We start from the raw sequence: 22,133 nt of genomic DNA, 5'->3' as shown, positions 1-22,133 counted from the left end.
ACAATTTAAAAATCTAATATTAAACTGTTGATTCAAAAATCAACTGTATGGAAACACCAACAGAAATCATCTATAAATATTTGTATCATGTACTTGGTTTGGAACAAACATTTCAATGCTTTTTCTCCTATTCAAATTTGGTTCGTTATAACATGAGATTGAGAGGACCAAAATGTGTTCACTACCGGTATTCATGTTTAAACTTGATCCAATTATAATTATGCTAAACATGTTAATTTGAATGATATTGTAGTTGTGACATCCAAAAAGTATAAATAATAAAACAATTACATGTGTCCAAAATCAACAAAAACATCTCATATTTACCTCCAAACTAATGCATTGTATAAAAGGTGTTGAGTGATGTGCATGTCACCTTTGTTGCCATATTATATTTGAAAACGTACGTGACAATAACTTGCACACAATGTTGGAACCTAATAACTTTTTCCAAAAAAAGGAAGGTACGATCTGTAATACAATCTGTCATAATTTATGTTTGGTTTATGTTCGTAACAGATATTTTGTTTGTTATCAACATTGTTGGTCCAACAAACAACCTTTGTCAAAATCAAATTTTATTTTGGTATATTTCAACAGAGAGATAAAAAATATTGGAAAATCTATAATGGCAAAGGGTAACGGGAAAAACGGAGAAAACAAAGGTTAGAGAAGTAAAGCAACAAATGATTGGGTGTCGTTAGAGTACAGTGTGATGGGAACGAAAAAATGACAGCAAAAGCCTTATTTGCATGTTTTGTTATTTTCACCTTTCTTCTTCTTTAGAGCCTTCCTTCTTCATGTCACGCCCTCCTTCGTCGTCCACCTCCCGGACGACCACGAGCGGCACCACCCCTTCCACCCATCGCACCCTCCATTTCCCTTCCCTTTTCACCTTCTCTTGGCTCAAAAACCTCAAACGTTCCAACACTTCCGATAAACTCTACAAAAAATACGTTCGTTCCTACAAACTTAAATAAAAACAATTCATATTCATATACATTTTACATTCCCATCACGGTTTTTGACCGTGACGGGAAGAGGTTTATTTGTTACATCTTTCCACATAACATTGGTTTGGTCTCTTATCTTACTTTTATTGCCCGGGCGCCAAGGTTTGCATTAGATCCTGTTATCTATCATATTTTTGCCACAACAAAAGACTCAATCATCACGTTAAAGAATTTGGTAGAAACTAACAATGTCGCAAATATTGGCGCCATTCCAATTATTGGAACTAAATGTTATATCAGCACAAGATTTGGCTTCTCTGGGAAGAAACATGAGAACCTACGCGGTTGCATGGGTTCATCCTGATAGAAAACTTTCCACGCGTGTGGACACACAAGGCCACACGAATCCAACATGGAACGACAAATTCGTTTTCCGTGTGGACGAAGAGTTTCTATACAGCGACACATCGGCAATCATGGTTGAAGTTTACGCTCTACATTGGTTCAAAGATATCCACGTTGGCACCGTCCGTGTCCTCGTTGGAAACCTAATTCCTCCACCAACTAGACCTTTCCACAACGACCGTGCTCCTATGGGAATGCGATTCGTTGCTCTTCAGGTTCGTCGTCCTTCCGGTAGACCTCAGGGAATTCTCAACATTGGCGTAACCGTTCTTGATAGTTCCATGCGGAGTATGCCGCTTTATACGCTGAATGCCTCCGCCGTTGGTTACCGGCATTTGATGGGAGAAAAAGATGCTTATGATAGCCATAACCATCTTAGTCCTCATGTCATTGCCGCTGGTGGGGGTGGTAAACCTGAACTCCGGAGAACGAAAAGTGATACGAGCTCTCTTATTGCTTCTGAGGCGGTTTTGCGACAACAACGCGCTGAAATTTACAAGGAAAGAGCTAATTCTGCAATCTCTGGTTCTGAAGTTAGCGAGTATAAGGTGACAAAGAATAAGAAGAAAAAGAAAAGGAAGAAAACGTCTAAGGCTAGTTCTATTATCAGCAGTGTTTCTGGTTCTGTTCTTAGCGATGAGATTGTACCGTGGAAGGTTAAAAATGGAAAAACAAGTTCTGCTCCTTCTGATGCACATGTGGAACCACCACCACCACCACGGTTCGATGATGAAGAACAACACAACAATAACAATGAAAACGTGTTTGCTCATCAACATGTTATTGATGATAATAATGTTAATTATAATGATGATAACCAGAAGAATGTTTCATATGTTAATACAGTTTCTGAAGCTGCGACAACCGATACTGATATCAATCAGAAACAGAAAATTGCATATGAAGTTAAGGCCACACCAAAACGTCATTATCCAAAATCTCCGGTACAGTTTAAGAACTCTCCAAAGCCGCAGTTTAAGAACTCTCCAAAGCCGCAGTATAAGAATTCTCCAATGCTGGAGTATAAGAATTCTCCGAAGCCGAAATTTATAAGATCTCCGACTATGCCGGAACATAAGAACTCTCCTAAACCACAGTTTAAAAACTCGCCAATTCCGGAGTATAAGAACTCACCAATGCCGGAGTATAAGAACTCACCAATGCCAAAGTTTAGGAATTCTCCTATGCCGGAGTATAAGAACTCGCCAATGCACCAGGTTAGAAATTCTCCAATGCCGCAGTTCAGGAATTCACCAATGCCACAGTTTCGAAACTCTCCGGCTGTGGTGTCACAATTTAGAAATTCTCCTGCAGTTTCAAAGTTTAACCCTGCTGTGGGATTTGGCGGTTCGCACAGGGGCACCCCAATGCATCCGTTTGGGAAGATGAACGGTGCAATGGAATACGCTACACCGATGAGGTCCAACTTGGCTAACATGAGGCCGGTTATAATGACGGAATCAGAGCTGGGACCATCTCCATCTGAGGTTGCGGCTGCAATGGCAAGGAAGCCGATTATCGATGAGGAGAACTCAACAGTGGGAGGGTGGAGCTTGGATGAAAGCGTGGAGGGGTTGCAGTCAAAATTAGAGAGGTGGCGAACGGAGTTGCCTCCGGTGATAGACCACGGTGAGTTATCGAGCTTTCCAACGACGAGCACAAAGACCAGCCGCCACTCGCGGAGGCACACGGAAGGAGGGTCAGGGAATGGGTTGTTTTCTTGCTTTAGTAATATATGCGGTATTGAGTGCTCCGTTGTATGTGGTGGTGACTCTAAGGCCAAGGCCAAGGCCTTGGCCAAGAAGAAGAATCGCCGCCGAACTTCTTCGACCGAAGACAGTAGCAGCCTTCTGTGACAACACAGCCTGAGGTAGCATTGCATGCATGGTGGATCATGGGGAAGGACTAAAATGTAATTTTATTTATTATTCTCTTTTTGTTAACTCCTGTGTCATTCTAACTAATGCACACTTTCGCTTTGCTAATATCTGAAAGGGATTCCACATAACTCTATACACATCATACATCATATAATTATATATTTATATTTATTTATCTCTCAGTTTTCTTATAGTTGTAGAATGGGAATCTCTGTCTAAGTTACCACTGCATGTATGTATATGATGAGTAGCTTTTTTGTAAAATGAGAACCTCAATATACTGATTGAATTTTTGGGTAGCATTTTGTTGTTTTAGAGAACTCTACAGACACAGACACGACACTTACACATAAACACCAATAATAATTTAAAAAAACGAAACTGATTGAATGTAAACACATTGTTGATGTCGTGTCCATGTTAGACTACAAACACGCCTTCAATCTACAGTGTATTATAGTACATAGGTTCTATCATCTTCGGTGACATGCCGCAGTCTTTTCATGTTCTCCAAACAAAATTTAAAGTCTACATTGATACTTATTCGTTTTCGCTTTGCAACTAGTCTGTTTTGGAATCCAGTTATTAGATGTTTATTTATCCAACCACACGCACCTTAATTTTACTTAAGCTTCCAAAAGAAAAAACATAAAGCTTGGGATTGATACACTGAGATTTAACTTGATACAGGAAGTTCGTATGTGAAGAACCGACGCCATAAGTTTGCTTCTTCATTACATTATTCAGGTGCTGTTGCACGTGAAATTCAACAGAAATACTTGCATGTCTAGGCATGAATGTATACATAAGTTGTTGTAATGATCTAATCTAACAATTCTGTGGATTTCTGCCAAGTTGTAACAATATGCTAACAAACTCTAATTTGTGAGAAAAACAATTGACTTAAAATACATTATTATTTTAATATAAATTCGGTTTCTTCCTGACATGGAAAGAAAGTAGAAACTGATTTTTGCATATGCAATCTCACTGCAAGAAATTTCTCGGATCAGTTACGAAACCTGTTAAGGCAGATGCCGCTGCAGTATATGGGGAAGCAAGATACACCTGACCTTCTTTGTGCCCCATTCTACCAGGGAAATTTCGATTTGTTGTTGAGACACAGACCTGTTTTCAGAGTCCTCTAATCAGTTACATCAAAAGGAAAACCAAAATACAAAATTGTGACATAAAAAAGTTGTGTTAGTGTGTTGCATTATTATAATGGACTGTCTCTTCCTATTCTTGATTTTGATAACTTGAGACAAAAAGTTGCTAATACATATTGTTGGCTTTGAAAAGAAAAGAAATAAAAGTAACTCATTTAATATAATCAGGAAGTTACTTGAACAACTAGGTGATAAAAAATTAGGTTTAAGATTGATTAAGACTCAAGTCTGAAATTTGAAGGAGCATTTCACTGTCCGAAGATTTTTTTGGTCAGTGAGAGCCCAAAGCTGCGAGAATATCTCTTTCCATTGGTTAAGGAACTATATGAAATTTTTGGTAACACATGGACTATATCAATTCGACATCATATATATTGACGCAAAACCTATATTCAGTGATGGTTGAAATTATACAGAATGAGATGCAATCGAATGAAATTATCATTGTATCAAATTTAGTTTTAATGGAATTATTGACATGGAATATAATAAACAAACAAATAATCTCTGAACAATGAAGCATGATCCACTCTATTTGATCTCTTTCTATCAGTTCCAACATAGTCCACACTCTAAAGTATTTGGCAAGGAGCCTTTGCCAAAATACAGTTATGCAAAAAATTTATTTATTTATTTTCACGTACTTATTTAGAAAATATAAAAACATGATCAAAACAGAACCCCTAACATGTGAAATGTATAGCTATATATGGTTTTCCTTTGATGTTCTATTTCTGAAAAAGTTTGAGTTTAACTTACCGTGGGTTCATTTATGCGTCCATATGTGTCTTTTGGGCCACCCATACATGCAGCACAACTAGGACTTGCAGGTGGATCACAACCAGATTCTTCAAATATTTTTGAACATGTCTTGCCACCCGAGCCAGGTACCTCAAGCGTATATATGTCCAACCAAACCTGGAAAAGTTGTAATGAGTGACATGTTCAATCCGCGATTCCGGTGATTAACATTTCTAAAACTAGAAACATAGCCTATTTTCTTAAATAGAAGTAGTACACCTCCACACACCTTTTGGGTAGCAGGAACAAGAAAAGTAGGAACCTTGACAGTTTTCCCCTACAGTTGAACCGATTTCATTATGCTAAAAGATAGTAAAAATGATTGAAAATTATAAACGTGCAGTGTGAATGTAAGTTATATGTAGTTTTCATGTGAAAAAGAAAATGAAAGAGAAAGAAAACTATAGCAGACATACAGCAGCTAAGAAAACTTTCGCTGCAGCCATAAAATCTTCAGTCTTTCCACCAGTGCACGATCCAATGTATACTCGGTCAATTTTAACATTGTTGCATTCTCTTGCCAAAGCACGGTTATCAGGAGAATGTGGCTGTTTGATAGTTTCAATATATTAAATTACATCAGGAATCAGAAATAAAACGAATTTTTAAAGATTCATAACAATTTTAAGGCAAAGTGAAGAATGAAAATATGAGGAAGCTAAAGTAAACTACCTTTGCCACCAATGGCTCCATCTTTGATACATCAAATCTGTACTGCGCTTGAAATCTAGCACATCAACAAGAAAGAAAATGAAAAACAGTTTTTAGTCACATAAGAGAGAACAGAAGAGGGAAATATATGACGTGTACTGAAAAGACATGGTTGCGTAATACTGAGAAATGAACTAAAATATAAGATAGCTAGCTCTCCATGTCACCCAGTTATTAGCAGAATTTTGATGTAACATGAAAATTCATAATTTCAAGAGTTAAAGTTCTTATATTTGCAGAAAATGAACTCATCATTAAGACTGCTATAAAAACTTTACTCAGTTGGTCAATCCAAATTAGAAAGGGTGATATATTAAAAGTTACAATTGAAAGAACTGAGATCTTAAAGTACACGCTAAGACCAAAGTTGATTCAAAATCATCTGGTCCATCTAACATGGTAATTGTTGGAGAGTATCGATAGCAACAATTGAGTAATGACCAAGACCACTGAGAGACCAGAACACCAAATCTCCACCCAAAGCATTAAGGTGTGTTAGTATAGGACTCTTTTATGTATTCGTCATTTAGCCCAAATTTAGTCAATGCAAGACTAAATCATTCACACTTGAATTCAAATAACGCCAGATGCAAGCAACAAGTTGAGATAATTACAATCACAAGAAAATTTATACCTTGATGATTACAGATCAAACAAACAATAATAATTGCATATGTATGAGAATTGAAGTGGAAACATAACTTGCCTTGCTTTCTCATCACTGAAAATTGGTTCGTAGGGTGTAGATGTCTTATCCTGTGCCAATCAATCAAACAATATATAATCCATGGCAGCGAGACATAGGAGAAAGAATTAAGATCTACAATTACTAAAAATGAAATAAGAATATGATTGGAAAAACTTGTTAGTTTACATGAATAAACACTTGCAGGATCGTTATCTAAAGCATTACAGAACTAGCGCATATCACTATTTTTTATTATATTGACAGTTCAGCCTCTTGCATGTATGTATAAGTGTGAGTTGTACGCAAACACATAAACATATATTACAAGGTTTCTTTCCGAGAGAAGACATAAATAATGAAATTCACACTACCTCAAGGTACTTGTATGTGGTCCTGTCAGCAGCAACAATACCATTTTTCCCTCCAGCTTCTACAACCATGTTGCATAGTGTCATCCTTTCTTCCATCTACAATGCAACCCTTCAGAAATCTTATACTTGAGAAAATAACATTCGCATATAGAAAAAGAAAAATCTCTGTATACATACAGTTAAACTTTCAACGGTGGTCCCAACAAACTCCATCGTTTTGTATGTTGCACCAGACATAGATATTTCTCCAATGATCTGAATGTTGGTTATTAATGTTTGCACATGGAACACCACCAAGAGAAAATAATAGTTACAGTGTATAATATACTTTCGATTAACCACATTTGATTCAAATGGAAGAACATGAGAGAGGAACCCATCACCTACATTCAAAATTAGATCCTTTGCAAGCAAATAGTTTGGCATTTCGCCATCAATTACAAATCTCAATGTTGGAGGCACCTGCAGTAAGTGTATTCAGGACATTATCAGTACTGAAACTTGAATGGTTTTAACCATCACAGACAAACTCCGAAGGGGTTTTGAGTCCTCAACTAGTCAAATGTTTTTCACATACTATTAAATGATGAAATGTGTTGACTTACCTTGAGTAAGATCTTCCCTGTCCCCAATATAAAAGCTGCATCAGAGTTGCCAACTCCAGTAGCAAATTGACCAAACGCTCCAGCTGAAGTCGTGTGCGAATCTGTACCGAGCAAGACCTGCTATCATATGTCAAGCAATTAGAACGGTGGATTCAAAACATGGACCATATCTAGCTAGTAATTAGAGGGGTTGTAACAGAAGTCACCTCTCCAGGTCTGCAATGACCCTCTTGTGCAAGAGCAACATGACATACACCTTTATAATCAGGATTTGCCTGCAAGGTATAAATTATTTTCAAGTCTGTAAGATCTTATAAGCAATTGAACCTTATTTATTGGCAAGTCAATAAATTAAAATTACATCATGACATGAAAATAACTGCTAAAGTATTTGTGTGTGTAAACCGAGTATCTCTTCGTGCAACTGCGAGACTAATCCCTTGAGTCTTCATGCAACTGCAAACTCTCCCTAAGAGAAGTTTTTGCATGCCCAACCTCGGGTTCGACCCGAACCTTTATTAAGCTAGAAGAGACATATGCATGTAATCTCATTGGATATAACTGTTAAAGTTTGATTCTCTAGTAAAAACTTCACTAGTTAAAATGAACGATCGTGTTGTAAAAAATCAAAGGATAAAATTATACAGCACGACCGGGTAATTAGAAATAAGAACAGCTCAAACGAATGAAAAAGTTATGAAAACTAATAATTAGTAGTTCAAATTATTAATTAACCTTTCAACTAAGCAGTAACTTTGTGCCAACACACATTTGAATTTCGGCGGGAATCGCCGTAGAACAACCCGCAGCAGAGAGCAGGGAGAGGAGTGAGTGATATGTGGGGATTTGGTATTAGACTTTGGGAAGTTTAAGTGAGTCAAGTTCCGAGGGTCCACCAATGTCAGGATAGATAACACTCAAATAGCGATTATAGGATATTTTTCTGTAAATGAAATCTTTATCAACTTAGTCAACTTTAATTGTCTCTAGAGTTTTCTTTAGAGACTTAACATTGTTGCATTTGTATGGCCGGAGTTAAATTTGGCCATTGACTAAAAAGGTCATGTTATATATTATTTCACCCAAATGCTCTTTTGCGTAAATACAAAAAAGAAACAAATTACTAGTATAAGTAATTTCCAACTTATTTGTTTTAAATTAAAAAAAAACAATTTTGACATTAGGTGAATTAGATATTCATTTTTTTTAGGCACTTAGATATTTGTTGTCAAAGATTTAGCGTATTACTCATCACATATTTTTTCAAAAAGATATATCTCAAAAATATTTATATGAGACTATTTAAAATAGCTCCTAATTATAAACATTTTTTGAAATTTTATAATCTAAAAAAGTCAAAGAAAAATATTACTAGATTGACTTTTTATGAGAAGTTATTTAAACAAAGCTTTCATTTAAAACTGTTTTTTTAAAAAAAATTATACCAAAATGATGAAACAATATAAAAACCATTAAAAGTCTTCATGAGTTTAGTTTAAGTATGTTTACGCAAAATTAATTGAAGTATTGTATAAACTTAATTTACACATGTTTACATACAATTTGAAAATTTGGTATGGAATTAAGAATAATTCGGTCAATTAGAGCTATTCAAAACTTAACAGGGGATGTAATCATGTAACTTAGAACAATGTTACAATAGCAAATAAAAAAAAATAAAATGAAAGAACAAAAACGCTGCTAGTGAAGACTAAGCAAAAACCATACGTACCCTAAAGTTACTGCGATCTTGAATATCATAGAAATACTTAATATCTTGCTCCATACAAAAATCCCTTGCAGTATCCACATTACGGTGTGCACGTTCATCATTTGTGAATATGTAATGATCCGGAATAACTACAATCTTTTCACGGTCCCAAACCTTCAATTCCAAAACACCCATAAACTTAAATAGCTTCATGAAACATGGACAGATAAGAAAACCTCTTCAAAGCCATAATTTTCTCAGAGTATGTTATAACCTTGTATTTTAAGTAAAGAACCACGAAAAAATACTTAAGAAAATGTACCTAAATTTTACATTTCACTTTTTCAATATTTATTTTGTCAATGAACCATAAACCAAAAGTTCTACTCATATATAGATCCAATTTTTTAAAACATTGTTTCCTTAATGAAGATTGGAGTATACATGCCTTTGCAGTGTTTCCAAACTCTCTTTTGAAGATTCCAGACACACCAGGACAAGTGATATCATTGATCATCAAAACATCAACATTAACCCATGCATTTTCCCCCGGCTTAACGTCACACTTCTCAGAAGCTCTAGCGAGTATCTTCTCCGTCGCAGTCATTGGAGTTTTACTCTACAGTGAATCAACAAGACAAGAACATCATTAGAACTAAAATTTGAGGCTTAAACTAAAAAAAGCAGAGTGTAAAAGAGTTGAACCAAACTGAGCCAGTTGCAGACGGGTTGCGTTTGTTCTTCTGGGGTGACACCAAAGAAACAATCTTCTTTGATATTTTTTTCTTGCATTTCTTATCGGTGATAAAGGAGGATGGAAATGATGAAGGAAAAACAAAGTAACCCAAATTTTCTTTCTGGATCAAAAAGATCAAAGTTGCAAATTTGTGTTAGTATCAAGCTAACAAAGAAAAAACTATATTTCTATTTATTCAATTAATTGCAATAAATATAGAACCGTTTTTTGTGTTAGTGTAAGCTTAATGGAGACCTTGTAAGAGATGAAAGATGAAGAGCTAAAAGCCATGCTTGAAGCAGCAAGAAGGATAGATAGGTAGGTATTGCAGTTTGTAAGGTGGATATAAATATAATAGAGGGAGATTAAGTAGTGTCTTTATTTTTATATATATATTTTTACTATTTTGGTTGAAAACAGAGGATGTCAATAACAAAATGGATACTAAATCGATTGTGATTAGATGGCTACCCTAATTAATCAATGTACTAATTGTTAAAAGTCCATGGAGTGATATTTCTTGTTACTTTCCATTGAATGAATGAAGCAGCCCATGGTCACAATCCATTCGTCTTTCAACACTAACATTATGATTACTAAAACGTCTAGGCAATTTCATTTTTTTTGTTATTCCTATTTTGTCCTCACTTAGTTTTGCTATTTTTTTTTAACTCGGTATTTGATCCAAGGACCGACTAATCCGAGGGGACCAATCTCACCATCTACTTGCAGGGGCCCCCATTTAAAGCTAGAACAAAGCTCTATTTGGACTTGCGCACCAAAATTGGCACCAGGGAGGATCGAAGTCTAAGCCTTATTTTTTCACCAGGTCTATGACAAGCCATGTCTTAGAAACGGAGTTCAAATTCTATATGGGACAATCGCAAAATGATCATTAGTAACACCGTTATCATTAGTAATATTTTCTCGTCTCTCAATGTTATTTTATTTTTTAAAACTGTCCATAGCATTCCTTTTAGTGAAATGTCATTGACATGTCACATGCGACAAGGTAATTAGACAAAGGAAAATGTTAACTTGTGCCCTCAGGGCACAAGATAAGGATCTTAAAATAGAATATAAAAATAAATATTGCATTGAAAATATAAGTTTTGAAGTTTTTAAGGTTATGAATGCACAATTTCCAAGATTAAGTTTCTACATTTAGTTTCTTAACTTGTGCCCTAAGGGCACAAGTTAACAAGACCCTTAGACAAATTGGAGATCAGGTTGAAAAAATATTCCCCATGCTGATGCACCTGCAGAAAGTTCTAAGAAAAAAAATGGGAGGTATTTTAAAGAAAATGTTCACCATAATGTTGTTACTGCTGAATGCTATAAGAATAATTAGATTAAAGTTCCTGTTTTTATTTTTATATTATTTTCGAGGGAAGATTAAAGTTCCTGTTGTATTTCAAGACAATAACCTAGGCATGATAATGTGAATAAACAAAAGCCTTCCCTTGAGATTTTTTGAACCAATCTGACAAAATTGGCAAAAGAAGTATGACAATGGCTCTTGGTTGTTTGAGTGAATGATTCAACCAGATATACAATCATCGTCCCTAATGCTTCAGTGATGGACAGGACAAGTCATAACCGCACGTTCAACACAACTGTTTGATTTTTTTCACGTCACAGGTGAGGCGTAATGCTGTATGCATAAATGTAAGGTTAACTTAATCTAATAGAAGTTTCTGCCTCAATGAGTTAATGAAGAACAGAAGCAAAGGAGAAAGATAGTAGATCAACTGCAATATTTTGCCTCCCAACAATACTCGAATAAATTTTCCTAACCGCAGATTTTGTCAAAAGAAGTTTATTTGGACATGAAAACTATGGCAACTCGAAACTATTAGTTAATAGAAAAATTGCAGATATCTATATTAAATCAGGTCAAGTTAATACCACAAAAGTAACAGACAGTATTTTTGAGAGTTGTCAAAACTTCTGGGAAAGGTTCAAGGAAAAAAAAATCAAAGAATGCACCTAAACCCTAAAAATTCATGACACTACGAACACAACCCCAATACAAATCAAATCAAGATGTTACAAAAAATTCACTTTAGATGTACAAAATTGCAGCAAGACACGTAACTTTTACCACAATTCACAGTACAGGTTACAAAATTCAGAACATGTAATAAACTCGTAAAAGATAAGGTACTGATTCTAAATAAGGAAGAAAAAAAAAAACTATTTCAGAATTGAACCAACACATGTGAAAAAGGTAAACAGACGCAATTATTTTATTCCAAAGAAAGAGGTACATAAAGAACCTATAAACAAGCAAGCCAAGCTTAGATGGGAGCCCGAGTGTCCAAATATCAACACTAGTTGTGTCCTCCATCCATTCATTTTCTAAAAAGTCAGCTACCAAATACTCTACACATTTTGTATCGCAGCCACTTTCAGAAAAATATTCAATTCAATTGAAGCAATTTTCTTGAAGAATAACATATACAAGGTGTAGCTGAAACTTGTATCATATGCCCCGGAGGTTTGGGAAACCACAACTCATCCTTTCAATATATTACATAATGTATATCAAGGAGAAAAATAGCTTAGATAATCTCTGGCAAATGAAAGTAATGTTCCTATGACATTAAAAAAATACAAACTAAATATAGTACTTAGAAAAAGAGAAATACATGCAGAAGCCCCTAATTTGTAAGCTAAATGGAGTACTGTGTCTGTGTGACCTCAAACAAGGCCAAAGAGACTATTTTGAAAGATTAAAATCTGCTCTACTTTAGTCTCGGTTTACTTCTAGTAAATGCAGAAGAACCTTTACCTGAAATTCTCGCACTTTAAAAGTTGGACTAGTTGCAATGTACAAGGAACCTTTACATTGCAATGCAAAACCAAACTTGTCCATTCTATTTCTAGCTATATATAGCTAATATGCAACACTCTATCCAGACATGCCTCTTGAATAGGCATTTAGAAGAAGAGGTATACATGCAGCAGCCCCAAAGGCTGAGTAATCAGATGACTCCCTAATTTGCAAGCTAGATAGAGTTCTATGTGGCCTCAAACAAGGCCAACGAGCCTGGTATAAAAGATTACAATCTGCAGTTACTTGATTATATTTAAACTAAAATTCCACCCATCACTTAATCTGCACTTCAGATGCAAGATCCACAATCTCATTGATCTTAACCTCGTACAATTAGACCTTAACCAGAATGTTCTCACAACATGAAATAAATTACTCTAATTTCAAGCGATTACGCCAAATTTTGATTCACGTAAGCTTCCAATTTGAGTAGTTAGTATCCAGACTGACCACATTTGATATTACCTCACCAAGTATGGGAAGTTGAAATTATGCATAAATGAGTGAGGTCTATGAGGTTTAAGGCATCATCAGTCAACATTGTGAACCTAATTAACTAGGACCACCTTCACTAAGACAGTAAGATTGACTGCAACACCAAGTTGTCCAAATCAATAATGATTATATATTTTTAACTTACTATAAAACACACATAGACCTGGATTTCACAAGATAAGTGGTTCAAGTCCTTGATCTCACATCAACTCATTCAAACACACCAAATTATATCAACATCTAAAATAGCAGCAATATTAACAAAATGGGAATACATATCTACTTGTGTATAGGTGAAAAACTACACAAGTAAAACACTGTAATACCCCCGTTAAAAAGACAGGGATCTGGAAAGGAAACAAATAAACAAATGCAAATCTTTGTTTGTCTTCATAATTTCATCCAGAAAAAGAAATAAATTTGTAGGAAAGATGAGAAATATAATTGTTAAGTGCAAATCTAACACAAACAGAGCATGTTTCATTGCAAATATATACTAAATATGGAAGGATATAAGCTTATATAAAAAAGGTTAATAATCAAATGGTCCGACAAAAAGTGTACACAAATTATTCAAAGAGTCTTAGATTTTCACATGCCTTTACACAAAAAGGAGTAGAATTGTAAAACAATCACAAATAGAAATCAAATTCAAGAGGACAGCTAATGTCTTAACTAGTACAGATACTATTGGCCAAAGAGAATGTAGCTCCAATAAGTCTCTTTCATCCTACCATCACGACAAGAACCATCAATAACACTGAATTTGCTCGAAGTTAAGATTGTGGATCTACAATTTGAAACGGACTCCTATTAGACAAGAGAGTGAAACAACAAAACACAAATAAAGACACAAAAGAAAAGTGAATGTCTTATTCTTTAAAGTGAAGCCATATCCCTTTATGAAGAAAAAAAGAAAGAAATTAGCTTCTATTATGATTGTGAAAAGATTAAAGAAAATTGTGAATAAATGAAAGAAATTAGCTTCTACCAGTATGCAATAATACAAGTTTGTACAGCAGGTGATACAAGGGTTGTGTTATAAGAAACTAAATTTAATAAAAGTATATCATTATCAGGTATAAAAATCAAATAACTCACTTCCAAAATCATCATGAGTGTACTTGAAATGATATGATCAGACCAAGAAGAATATTGAATATTGAATATATATTGAATTCCAAAAACATTATATGCTTAAAAAATACATAGATAATCACACACAATTAAAATATACATAGATAACTGAGTTTTAAACATGGTATTCGGATCAGTCAGTCGATTCACCATATCTATGACAAAGTTTTGATATAAAGGAAATTATCACACAATCGAAACCAAGTCTCAAAACCATAAACATGAATTAACATAAATTCAATCAAGCATTACGTTGGAGAAGAACTTACTATCACCAAGCTGAAACCAGACTTTCAACATAATCCTTAATAGAGAACCAACATATCTTATGGTTAACTCTGGATTTCTGTACTGTATCATTTCTCAAGTTATAGAGAATTGCTTGGTCTTGTAGGCAGTTTACGAATACCACTGTATCACCATTTTCAGAAAGATGCAATGGCTTTAAATTCAAACTCACGGGATCAAATCTTTTATTCATTCGAAGATTGTTGTGATAGCTAAATTTAAGGAATTGAGTCCAAGACTTGTCATCTCCAAATTCCGTCATCTTCCATATAACAAAATCACTTTTGTTGGAATCATGAGAAAAACAAAAGGAGTTCATCAACACACAAATATTTGATGAAGGTGCCAAGTTCTCGACACTTGGAGGGAGCATCAACTGTGTGTATGATTCCGTACTTAGATCAAGCGAAATAATCACACAATGATCATTATCAAAATTAGGACTCCATTTGGGTGCCAACCAGTTAACACTGCAACTGAACTGTACACCACCATACAGTTTCCGATAAGAAGAGAGAACCTGAAGAGGCACAAGAGGGAAACTTTGAATACTTCTCCAAACATTATCAGCCAAACTAAAAATGCTCACATTTGGTTTGTTGCTTAGATAATGTAAGGACACAACCTTATAAGTGTCGGTTGAATTATCATAACAAAACACAAACCTCCACAAATTCGAACGATAATTGACATTGAACAAATACCCTAATTTATTAGATATTTTCCTGGTGGCGGGGTTCCAGACTCGGAGCCACATAACTTTCTTATCGTAACCGAGCAAGCAAACCAGTCCATTGCAGGAACCAACAACTTCGCAACAATCCTTGTCATCCAATCGATAGTAAGGATCATTGGGAATGATGATACTACGGTTTTCCAATAAATCAGTGACGGGGAAGGGTACGAAACCATAATCATATTTTTCTGTGGGTTTCTTGTAAGTGACTAGTGAGAAATGTGGGTTACGTGCAGCAGAACGATTGAAGTGCAGTTTGATGAATTTAGGATCAGAGATTAGGGTTTTCCAAGACTTACTCACGCACTTCATCTTCATCAGAGGTTTGACTGGAAGCCAAGATAGGATATCCGTGATAACCTCGTCGGGGAAGGACACTGACGGAGGTGGATTGGATTTACGGCGTCGACGCGGTGACTTCCGTGGCTGGGTAGTCATCAGAGTGGCGCTGCTGATACGGATGAAACCTAACGTGATGCCGGATTGAGAATTGATTGAGAAAACTGGTAATGCGTCTGCGTGTTAATGGATGTAATTATCACCACCTACTTATAAGTTGATGCATTTATTTAGAAGAGATGATATTTATACCAACATTTTGTCATAATTTTTTCTTTTTTTATACTAAGAGCATCTCCAATTGGGGTCCTTACTTAACAAGGACCATTCTCCGTTAAAGATCTTTCATTGGAGGAAGAAAAAATGAGTCCACGTTAAGGAACGAGCAACTATATAATGACCCTCTCTCTCTTGAGTAACTAACGGGTCCCACGTTTAAAATAATAATAAAATGTGTACTACTTGGTCCCATTTGCATAAATGAGTAATAAAATGTGTACTACTTGGTCCCACTTATAAAAATGAGTAATAGATAAATTATTTTTGTTTAATATGTAAAGATAGTGGGACATGTTTAAGTACTTTCATTGAGTCATTATTAGTGTATTGTCATTGGAGTCATTGGAGTCATTGAGTCCTTAATAGGTGTTTTTATTAAAAAATTATAACTAAGTGATGTGTCACGTGTGATCCATTTAAGGAGTCCTTGTTAGGGAACTACCATTGTGGATGCTATAAGAGCATCTTCAACGAGGTTCATTTATTTAACAAGGACCTCTCCCTGTTAAAGACCTTTTGTAAAGGAAGAAAAAACTGATAAAAAGACAGACAATTATATAAAGATTATCTCTCTTCTGAGCAACTAATTGTCTCACGTTTAAAAAAAAGTAATAAAATATGTAAGTTCTACTCTCAAAAGAAGTAATATTTAAGTATTTTTCATTGAAGTCTTTATTAGTGTATTGTCATTAGACTCATTGAATTCTTAATAGATATTTTTATTAAAAAAATTATAAATAAATGGTGTGTACATTTGGGTCCATTTAAGGAGACTATTAGTGTAATAGTACCATAGTGGATGTTTACATGGTGTTTATACTTTTCCTTTCCATTGTTTTGATTTCCGTATCAATGTATACTTTTCTTTGTATATTTTTGTTTCTCTCAAAAATTATCGCACAAATGGTTGTTCAAATAACACACATTTTATTTAGAGTATGGTTATCAACACTTTATTTGATGGAGTACTCGTTAAATGTTTAAACTTTAGAAATGAAACTCACATACATCGATGGATCTACATGTACATCGGTGGACATACATTGATACCACTCACGAAAAGAGTATTGAAAGAGTGTTGTTGTTGTTTCTATTTCTAAAACAAAAAAAGAAATATATCTTATCTTATCTTATCTTAATCTTAATTAACATAAATGCAAGGTGGTCTTTGTGAAACAATGTAACCTAAAACGACATTTTTATCCCTTAACTATCAAACTTATCCTACCTAAATAACATATGTAATACTATAAAAATCATGTTAACTTATACATTTAAAACACATGTTAAAGAATCTAAAAAAAATTATTTTTTAAAAGAATAAATATTCAACTATAAAAGAATTAGAATGAATAATTTTCCATGTTAAATTTTTCTCTTTAGTACACAAACATGTTACCATTTTTCAATCATAATTTAAATCTATGCTAGTCTCCATGAAACCCTAAAAGCCAAAATAACATTTTTATTACTTAACTAGCAAACTTATCCCGCCTAAATCTAAGAATAGTACTCCAAAATTTAAACAAAAAAGGTGCAGATTTTTTTTATCAAGGGGAAAAGTAAGAAAAAGGACTAAGTAATTCGCTACCCATAACGCTCTAGAGATATCCGCAAGTAAAATGATATCTAATTGAGGATGAGTAGCTATCCATATTTTCAAGGAGTCCATGCGTCGTGACTCAAAAAGATAATTTTAAACCCTACTCAACCTTTTATGTATTTATTCTCCTCTATTTCCAAAAAATAAAGCGCCGCAAAAGATCCAAAAATAAAAGGTACTCCCTCCATCTCAAATTATACGACGTTTTGAAAATTTCACACGCATTAAGAAATGTAATTAATTTGGTATGGGAAAGAGATATTATGAGGCATTTTACAAAATTGTCCTTAATAAATTATATGGAAAAGATAAATTAAATAATTGAAAGAAGAGATAATAATAAATAGTTAAGGGTATAATATGAAAAGTACATTAATGTTTTATTGGTACTGTAAATTGACTTATAATTAAGGACAAATTTTTTTCTCAAAGCTACTTATAATTTGAGAAGGAGGGAATGTGAAAAATGATGCATACTACCGGGGCTTATTGGGTTTTCCAATGCACAAGCATTTGATCCATGAGAAAGCCAAAAATGCAAACTTCACATTTTACTTCTCTGCATTGTCACATTTAGAAAACCAAATATGCTTATTAAAGATTGCAAAAAAGTAGGCTATGGGAATTGAGCAAAACCCTAACTTCTCTTCATTTTGCCCATTCGTCTTTTCACCACTTGGAGGAGATGAAGTGAAGCTTCATGGTGGTAACAGAAGCGACGCCCTTTTCCCAAAAGGTCTTGCACCACCCATGACTGTGAAACATGGCCCAGAAAGATATGAAATAATAGAACTGAGGTATATGTGGTAAGAGTGAGATGATTTGTTAGTTGTTTGGTAAGAGTAAAAGTGAGTAGAAAGTGAAAGAAAAGAAAGTATTATATTTAGTTAATGACATTAATTTGCTCAAAAAAACTGACATTAACATCCTTATGCAAACAATTACATTATTTATGTGTATATAAATAAACAATTTTCCTCCAAGTTCTACATCTACTTGCCAATGAAAAAATAATATGATAACAAAATTATATGTTCCTACTCTCAGAAAATACTTTATTAACAGCCTTGCAACGCTAAAAGCTTCTAAAAACCTGACAGCAATTCAGATCTCAGATCATTATTTTGGCTGGACCAGCTGGATTAGCATCTTTCCTCACAGGATCTCCTGGAAAAACCACAACAGAAGTAATTATAGGTAAGAAATCATGACATGGCATACAATCCATTGTGCATCGAAAATGTGGATTCACCAATTCACCTGATTGGTATAATAAAATATCTAACTTGGATAACCAACATCAAACCTTTACTACTGCTTTACAAGATGGCCATGTAAAAGAAATTTACACGGTAGTTGTTGTAAATTTGGACCCTTTGTCAAAACTAACCAGAACAAAGATGAGGAGCAAATAACAATGGCAACCAATACACAAACAATGCAAGCAAGAACATTCAGATCTAGATCTAATCCAGCAACCTATGTGTATAACAAATCCACAATCAAAGCAAAGAACAAAGATAATGAGAAGAGGAACAAACACTAATATTTGGTTCCACGTTTCGGCCCAAAAATTGAATTACATCTGGAGGAGAGAGCGGCTCTCGGATCCACTATCAATGAGTTTCTTACAAAGAGATACAAAAGAGTTGCAATAAATTAGCTTCAACATTTCTCAAAGAACAAACCTAATTTATACCCATGAACAATAGACTCAAAGATTTTTCGCTCTCCAAGTCCAAGGTGTTTACCAACCCTAGAATCTAACCCAAAAGTTCTCAAATTTTACCCTAAAAGTGTCCTCTTTTGGTCTCCCGAGATTGCACAACAAATGAGAAAAACAGCTTGAATAAGGTTCAGGATCTGAGGCAGCCGCCTCACGGATGGCTCCGTCCGCCTCGCAGCCAGGCCTAACCACCTTGTGGGTGAGGCAGTGGTGTACTGCCACCCGCTTTGCGGCCCCTACTGGGAGCCTTGCGGGTGGGGCAATAGCTAACCAAAAAACAAGCTTTTCAAACTTCCCTTTGATGAGATTTTAAGGCATGACCACAACAGTAGAAATACTCAATGTGTCTAATGCTGCAACTGCTTGTGCAATGAGTGAAGATGTGTGTAATTGTTATCGTTTAGCTTTTCTATGGGGGAGTAATATTGATCACTTCAAGAGTTTAGAAGAGGTTTCTCTTACAATTAGCTTACGGTGTTGAAAGATATTGTATATAATTGTTGTCTGTTTTGTTTTTTCTCATTTTTCTTTTTACTAGTTTGCAAAGATGCCTTTCTCAAAGTATCTTGTCATTCTCTTTCTAAAAGTTACATTCAACATTTCGCTCCTCAACTACTGGTTTACCTCCAATCCTGCTTTCTCCCTCGATTTCCCATTTCCCCCATCACGTTTTTATCTCAGCTGGAAGTTTCCAATGAATCGGTTGTTGTGTAGACAATAAGCTCACAAACAAGAACAAGACCTTATCCAAATGACCTTTATAACAATCAACATACATGCTGGGAGCTTAGATATCATATGGAAAAACCAAAATATTAATTTCATCAGGGCTCCCTAACCTGATTTTGGGCTAAGCCATTGTTTTCAGGTTTTCTTTTCTGGCGAAATCTTGGATATATTTGAGATGAAAAAAACTGTAAGCTAGAATTTGAAAAAATAGAACTACCTCGTGTTACAGTAATATCCTAGTCATTCAACTGTAATATCTTATCAGCTGTTACAAGTGTTCTGTTCAGTTTTTCCAAATTGGACCTCGTGACACTGAGACAAGATAGTTTCCTGAATAATTACCATAACAGTGACAACAAAACTAGGCTCCCTCAATGTTGTCAAATAGTGGCGCTATAGTATAGCAGAATTTGAACAAATCGTTATTAATCTGTGATGCGCTATTCAGTACAAAGTGTTGTCAAATAAAAACTATAACACTTGTAGCATAACGGACTTTGAACAACCGCTATTTTCTGCAGTTCGCAATTGACAACACTAGGTCCCTCTCAAACAATTCATCAAATTTTAAGCATACTAATACACATACTCATCAAACACAAAGGCATATAACTCACAGGAAACTATATACAAAGGCATAACTCACAGGAAACTATATGGAGCCGAAAAATGATTGTAGAAACCTATCATGCAAGCTAGCAATGAAAATATCTCACGCAAAGCAATGCATAACTCATCTCTTCCATATAAATGCATACAATCGTTTTAGCCACTTCCATTGCCTCATTGAATTGGTTAATGCTATATCAAGAGAAGAGATAAAAACAAATTACCAGGTGCAGATTGTTGAGGAGGCGCAGCTTCGCCGTAAATTTCATAGAGCCTTGCCAAGGGAACTGGAGCCGAATCAGACGCTGCTTCGGCATAAAGCTGCTGTTTCCAATCCCAAAGAGTGTTCCTAATAGACTTATTAGTTTTGGTCAAAGATTCCTTCTCAGCTTCTAAAGCTTCAATGATCTTTTGCTGATTATAAGATCTCGCTCCCAGAATTGCAAAAACAGCACCCAAACCAACATTGATCACTGTGTTACTCTCTGAAGCTCTCTTAGCTATGTCGACTATTTTATGAACAAACTCCATTTTTTTCTCTCCTGAAATCAAAAAGGAGTGACCCATTTCAACCCAATGATAGAAAAAACAAAAGGGTCATGAAAATTATGAAAATTGATGTACAGAGTTAGTCAATTCAATGTTGACCTAATTTTTCATAACCCTAATTTTTTCATGCTTTGACATGAACGGTAAATTGTTGTAGCAGATGAAAGATTTGAAGAAAATGTTGAGTTTGAAGTGATGTTAGGAAGAAAACTGACTTACAAGAAATGGCGGCAGTCGCTGGAACGAACGAGTGTGTTGCAGAGATAGAGACGAAGGATTTTATCGTCCAATTTCACTGAATAACGAAACCTCAAAAATTCAATTTTTCATAAATAAATCATCACCTAGTGTCGAATGTGGATTTTTTTGGAGTTTTTTTTTGAATCATTTTTTGGAGTTAAAAATGATTATGTTTTTTTTCTTAGATAGAGTGGTAATCCATTAAAATCAACTCACACGCAACTGTGAGGTCTCGGATTCAAATCCGGATCACGACATTCGGTCTTGCAATTTCGGTATTTGTCAGTTGAGCTAGTACTTCTAGACAAAAATGATTATGTTTTAATCCCTTTAAAAAAATTATTTGACCGTCCCCGTAAGCTTAGCACAAATGATAGGGACATTGCATAATTTATGCAGGTCTCGGGGTTCGAACTCCGAACACCCCACTTGTCCACGTTTAATTGTGTGAGCTCCAGCCACTAGACTACTAGACCAACAAAAACAAAATCTTAGACTTTTTTTTTAAGGAAAATTCTTTGGCTTTTAATTCCT

The 22,133-nt window shown here is 35.0% G+C and overlaps 4 protein-coding genes across 5 annotated transcripts; 1 reads left to right on the top strand and 3 right to left on the bottom strand.

Annotated features, from left to right (window-relative positions):
- The first annotated feature begins 708 nt into the window (after positions 1-708).
- On the top strand, positions 709-4,185 carry LOC146956598 (Calcium-dependent lipid-binding (CaLB domain) family protein). The gene is made up of 2 exons (XM_085729771.1): positions 709-3,270; positions 3,929-4,185. Exon 1 carries the CDS (start codon positions 1,202-1,204, stop codon positions 3,212-3,214), a length of 2,013 nt encoding a protein of 670 aa, XP_085585897.1. The 5' UTR covers positions 709-1,201; the 3' UTR covers positions 3,215-3,270; positions 3,929-4,185.
- On the bottom strand, positions 3,938-10,378 carry LOC146956597 (3-isopropylmalate dehydratase large subunit, chloroplastic-like). 2 transcript variants are annotated; one of them, XM_085729778.1, is made up of 15 exons: positions 10,286-10,378; positions 10,005-10,151; positions 9,743-9,913; positions 9,316-9,468; positions 7,790-7,858; positions 7,584-7,700; positions 7,366-7,440; positions 7,156-7,233; positions 6,979-7,074; positions 6,626-6,675; positions 5,881-5,935; positions 5,625-5,756; positions 5,438-5,485; positions 5,167-5,325; positions 3,938-4,366 (listed from the first exon to the last, which is right to left on the bottom strand). In XM_085729778.1, the coding sequence occupies exons 1-15, from the start codon at positions 10,319-10,321 to the stop codon at positions 4,226-4,228; spliced, it is 1,527 nt and encodes a 508-aa protein (XP_085585904.1). In that variant the 5' UTR covers positions 10,322-10,378; the 3' UTR covers positions 3,938-4,225. The 2 variants fall into 2 exon arrangements, with proteins under 2 accessions (XP_085585904.1, XP_085585908.1); XM_085729782.1 differs by lacking the exon at positions 5,438-5,485.
- Positions 10,379-13,877: 3,499 nt separating this feature from the next.
- LOC146956596 (F-box/kelch-repeat protein At3g06240-like) lies at positions 13,878-16,164 on the bottom strand. The gene is made up of 2 exons (XM_085729759.1): positions 14,771-16,164; positions 13,878-14,154 (listed from the first exon to the last, which is right to left on the bottom strand). Exon 1 carries the CDS (start codon positions 15,961-15,963, stop codon positions 14,773-14,775), a length of 1,191 nt encoding a protein of 396 aa, XP_085585885.1. The 5' UTR covers positions 15,964-16,164; the 3' UTR covers positions 13,878-14,154; positions 14,771-14,772.
- Positions 16,165-18,606: 2,442 nt separating this feature from the next.
- LOC146956595 (uncharacterized) lies at positions 18,607-21,660 on the bottom strand. The gene is made up of 3 exons (XM_085729754.1): positions 21,579-21,660; positions 21,035-21,352; positions 18,607-18,913 (listed from the first exon to the last, which is right to left on the bottom strand). The coding sequence occupies exons 2-3, from the start codon at positions 21,339-21,341 to the stop codon at positions 18,858-18,860; spliced, it is 363 nt and encodes a 120-aa protein (XP_085585880.1). The 5' UTR covers positions 21,342-21,352; positions 21,579-21,660; the 3' UTR covers positions 18,607-18,857.
- Positions 21,661-22,133: the final 473 nt, after the last annotated feature.

This window comes from Medicago sativa, chromosome 1 (genome assembly GCF_051527215.1).
Source record: "Medicago sativa cultivar Bolivia chromosome 1, Bolivia_mono, whole genome shotgun sequence".
Lineage (NCBI taxonomy): Eukaryota > Viridiplantae > Streptophyta > Magnoliopsida > Fabales > Fabaceae > Medicago > Medicago sativa.
The sequence above is the reverse complement of the archived record's forward strand: the minus strand, read 5'-3'. Positions and strand labels throughout refer to the sequence as shown.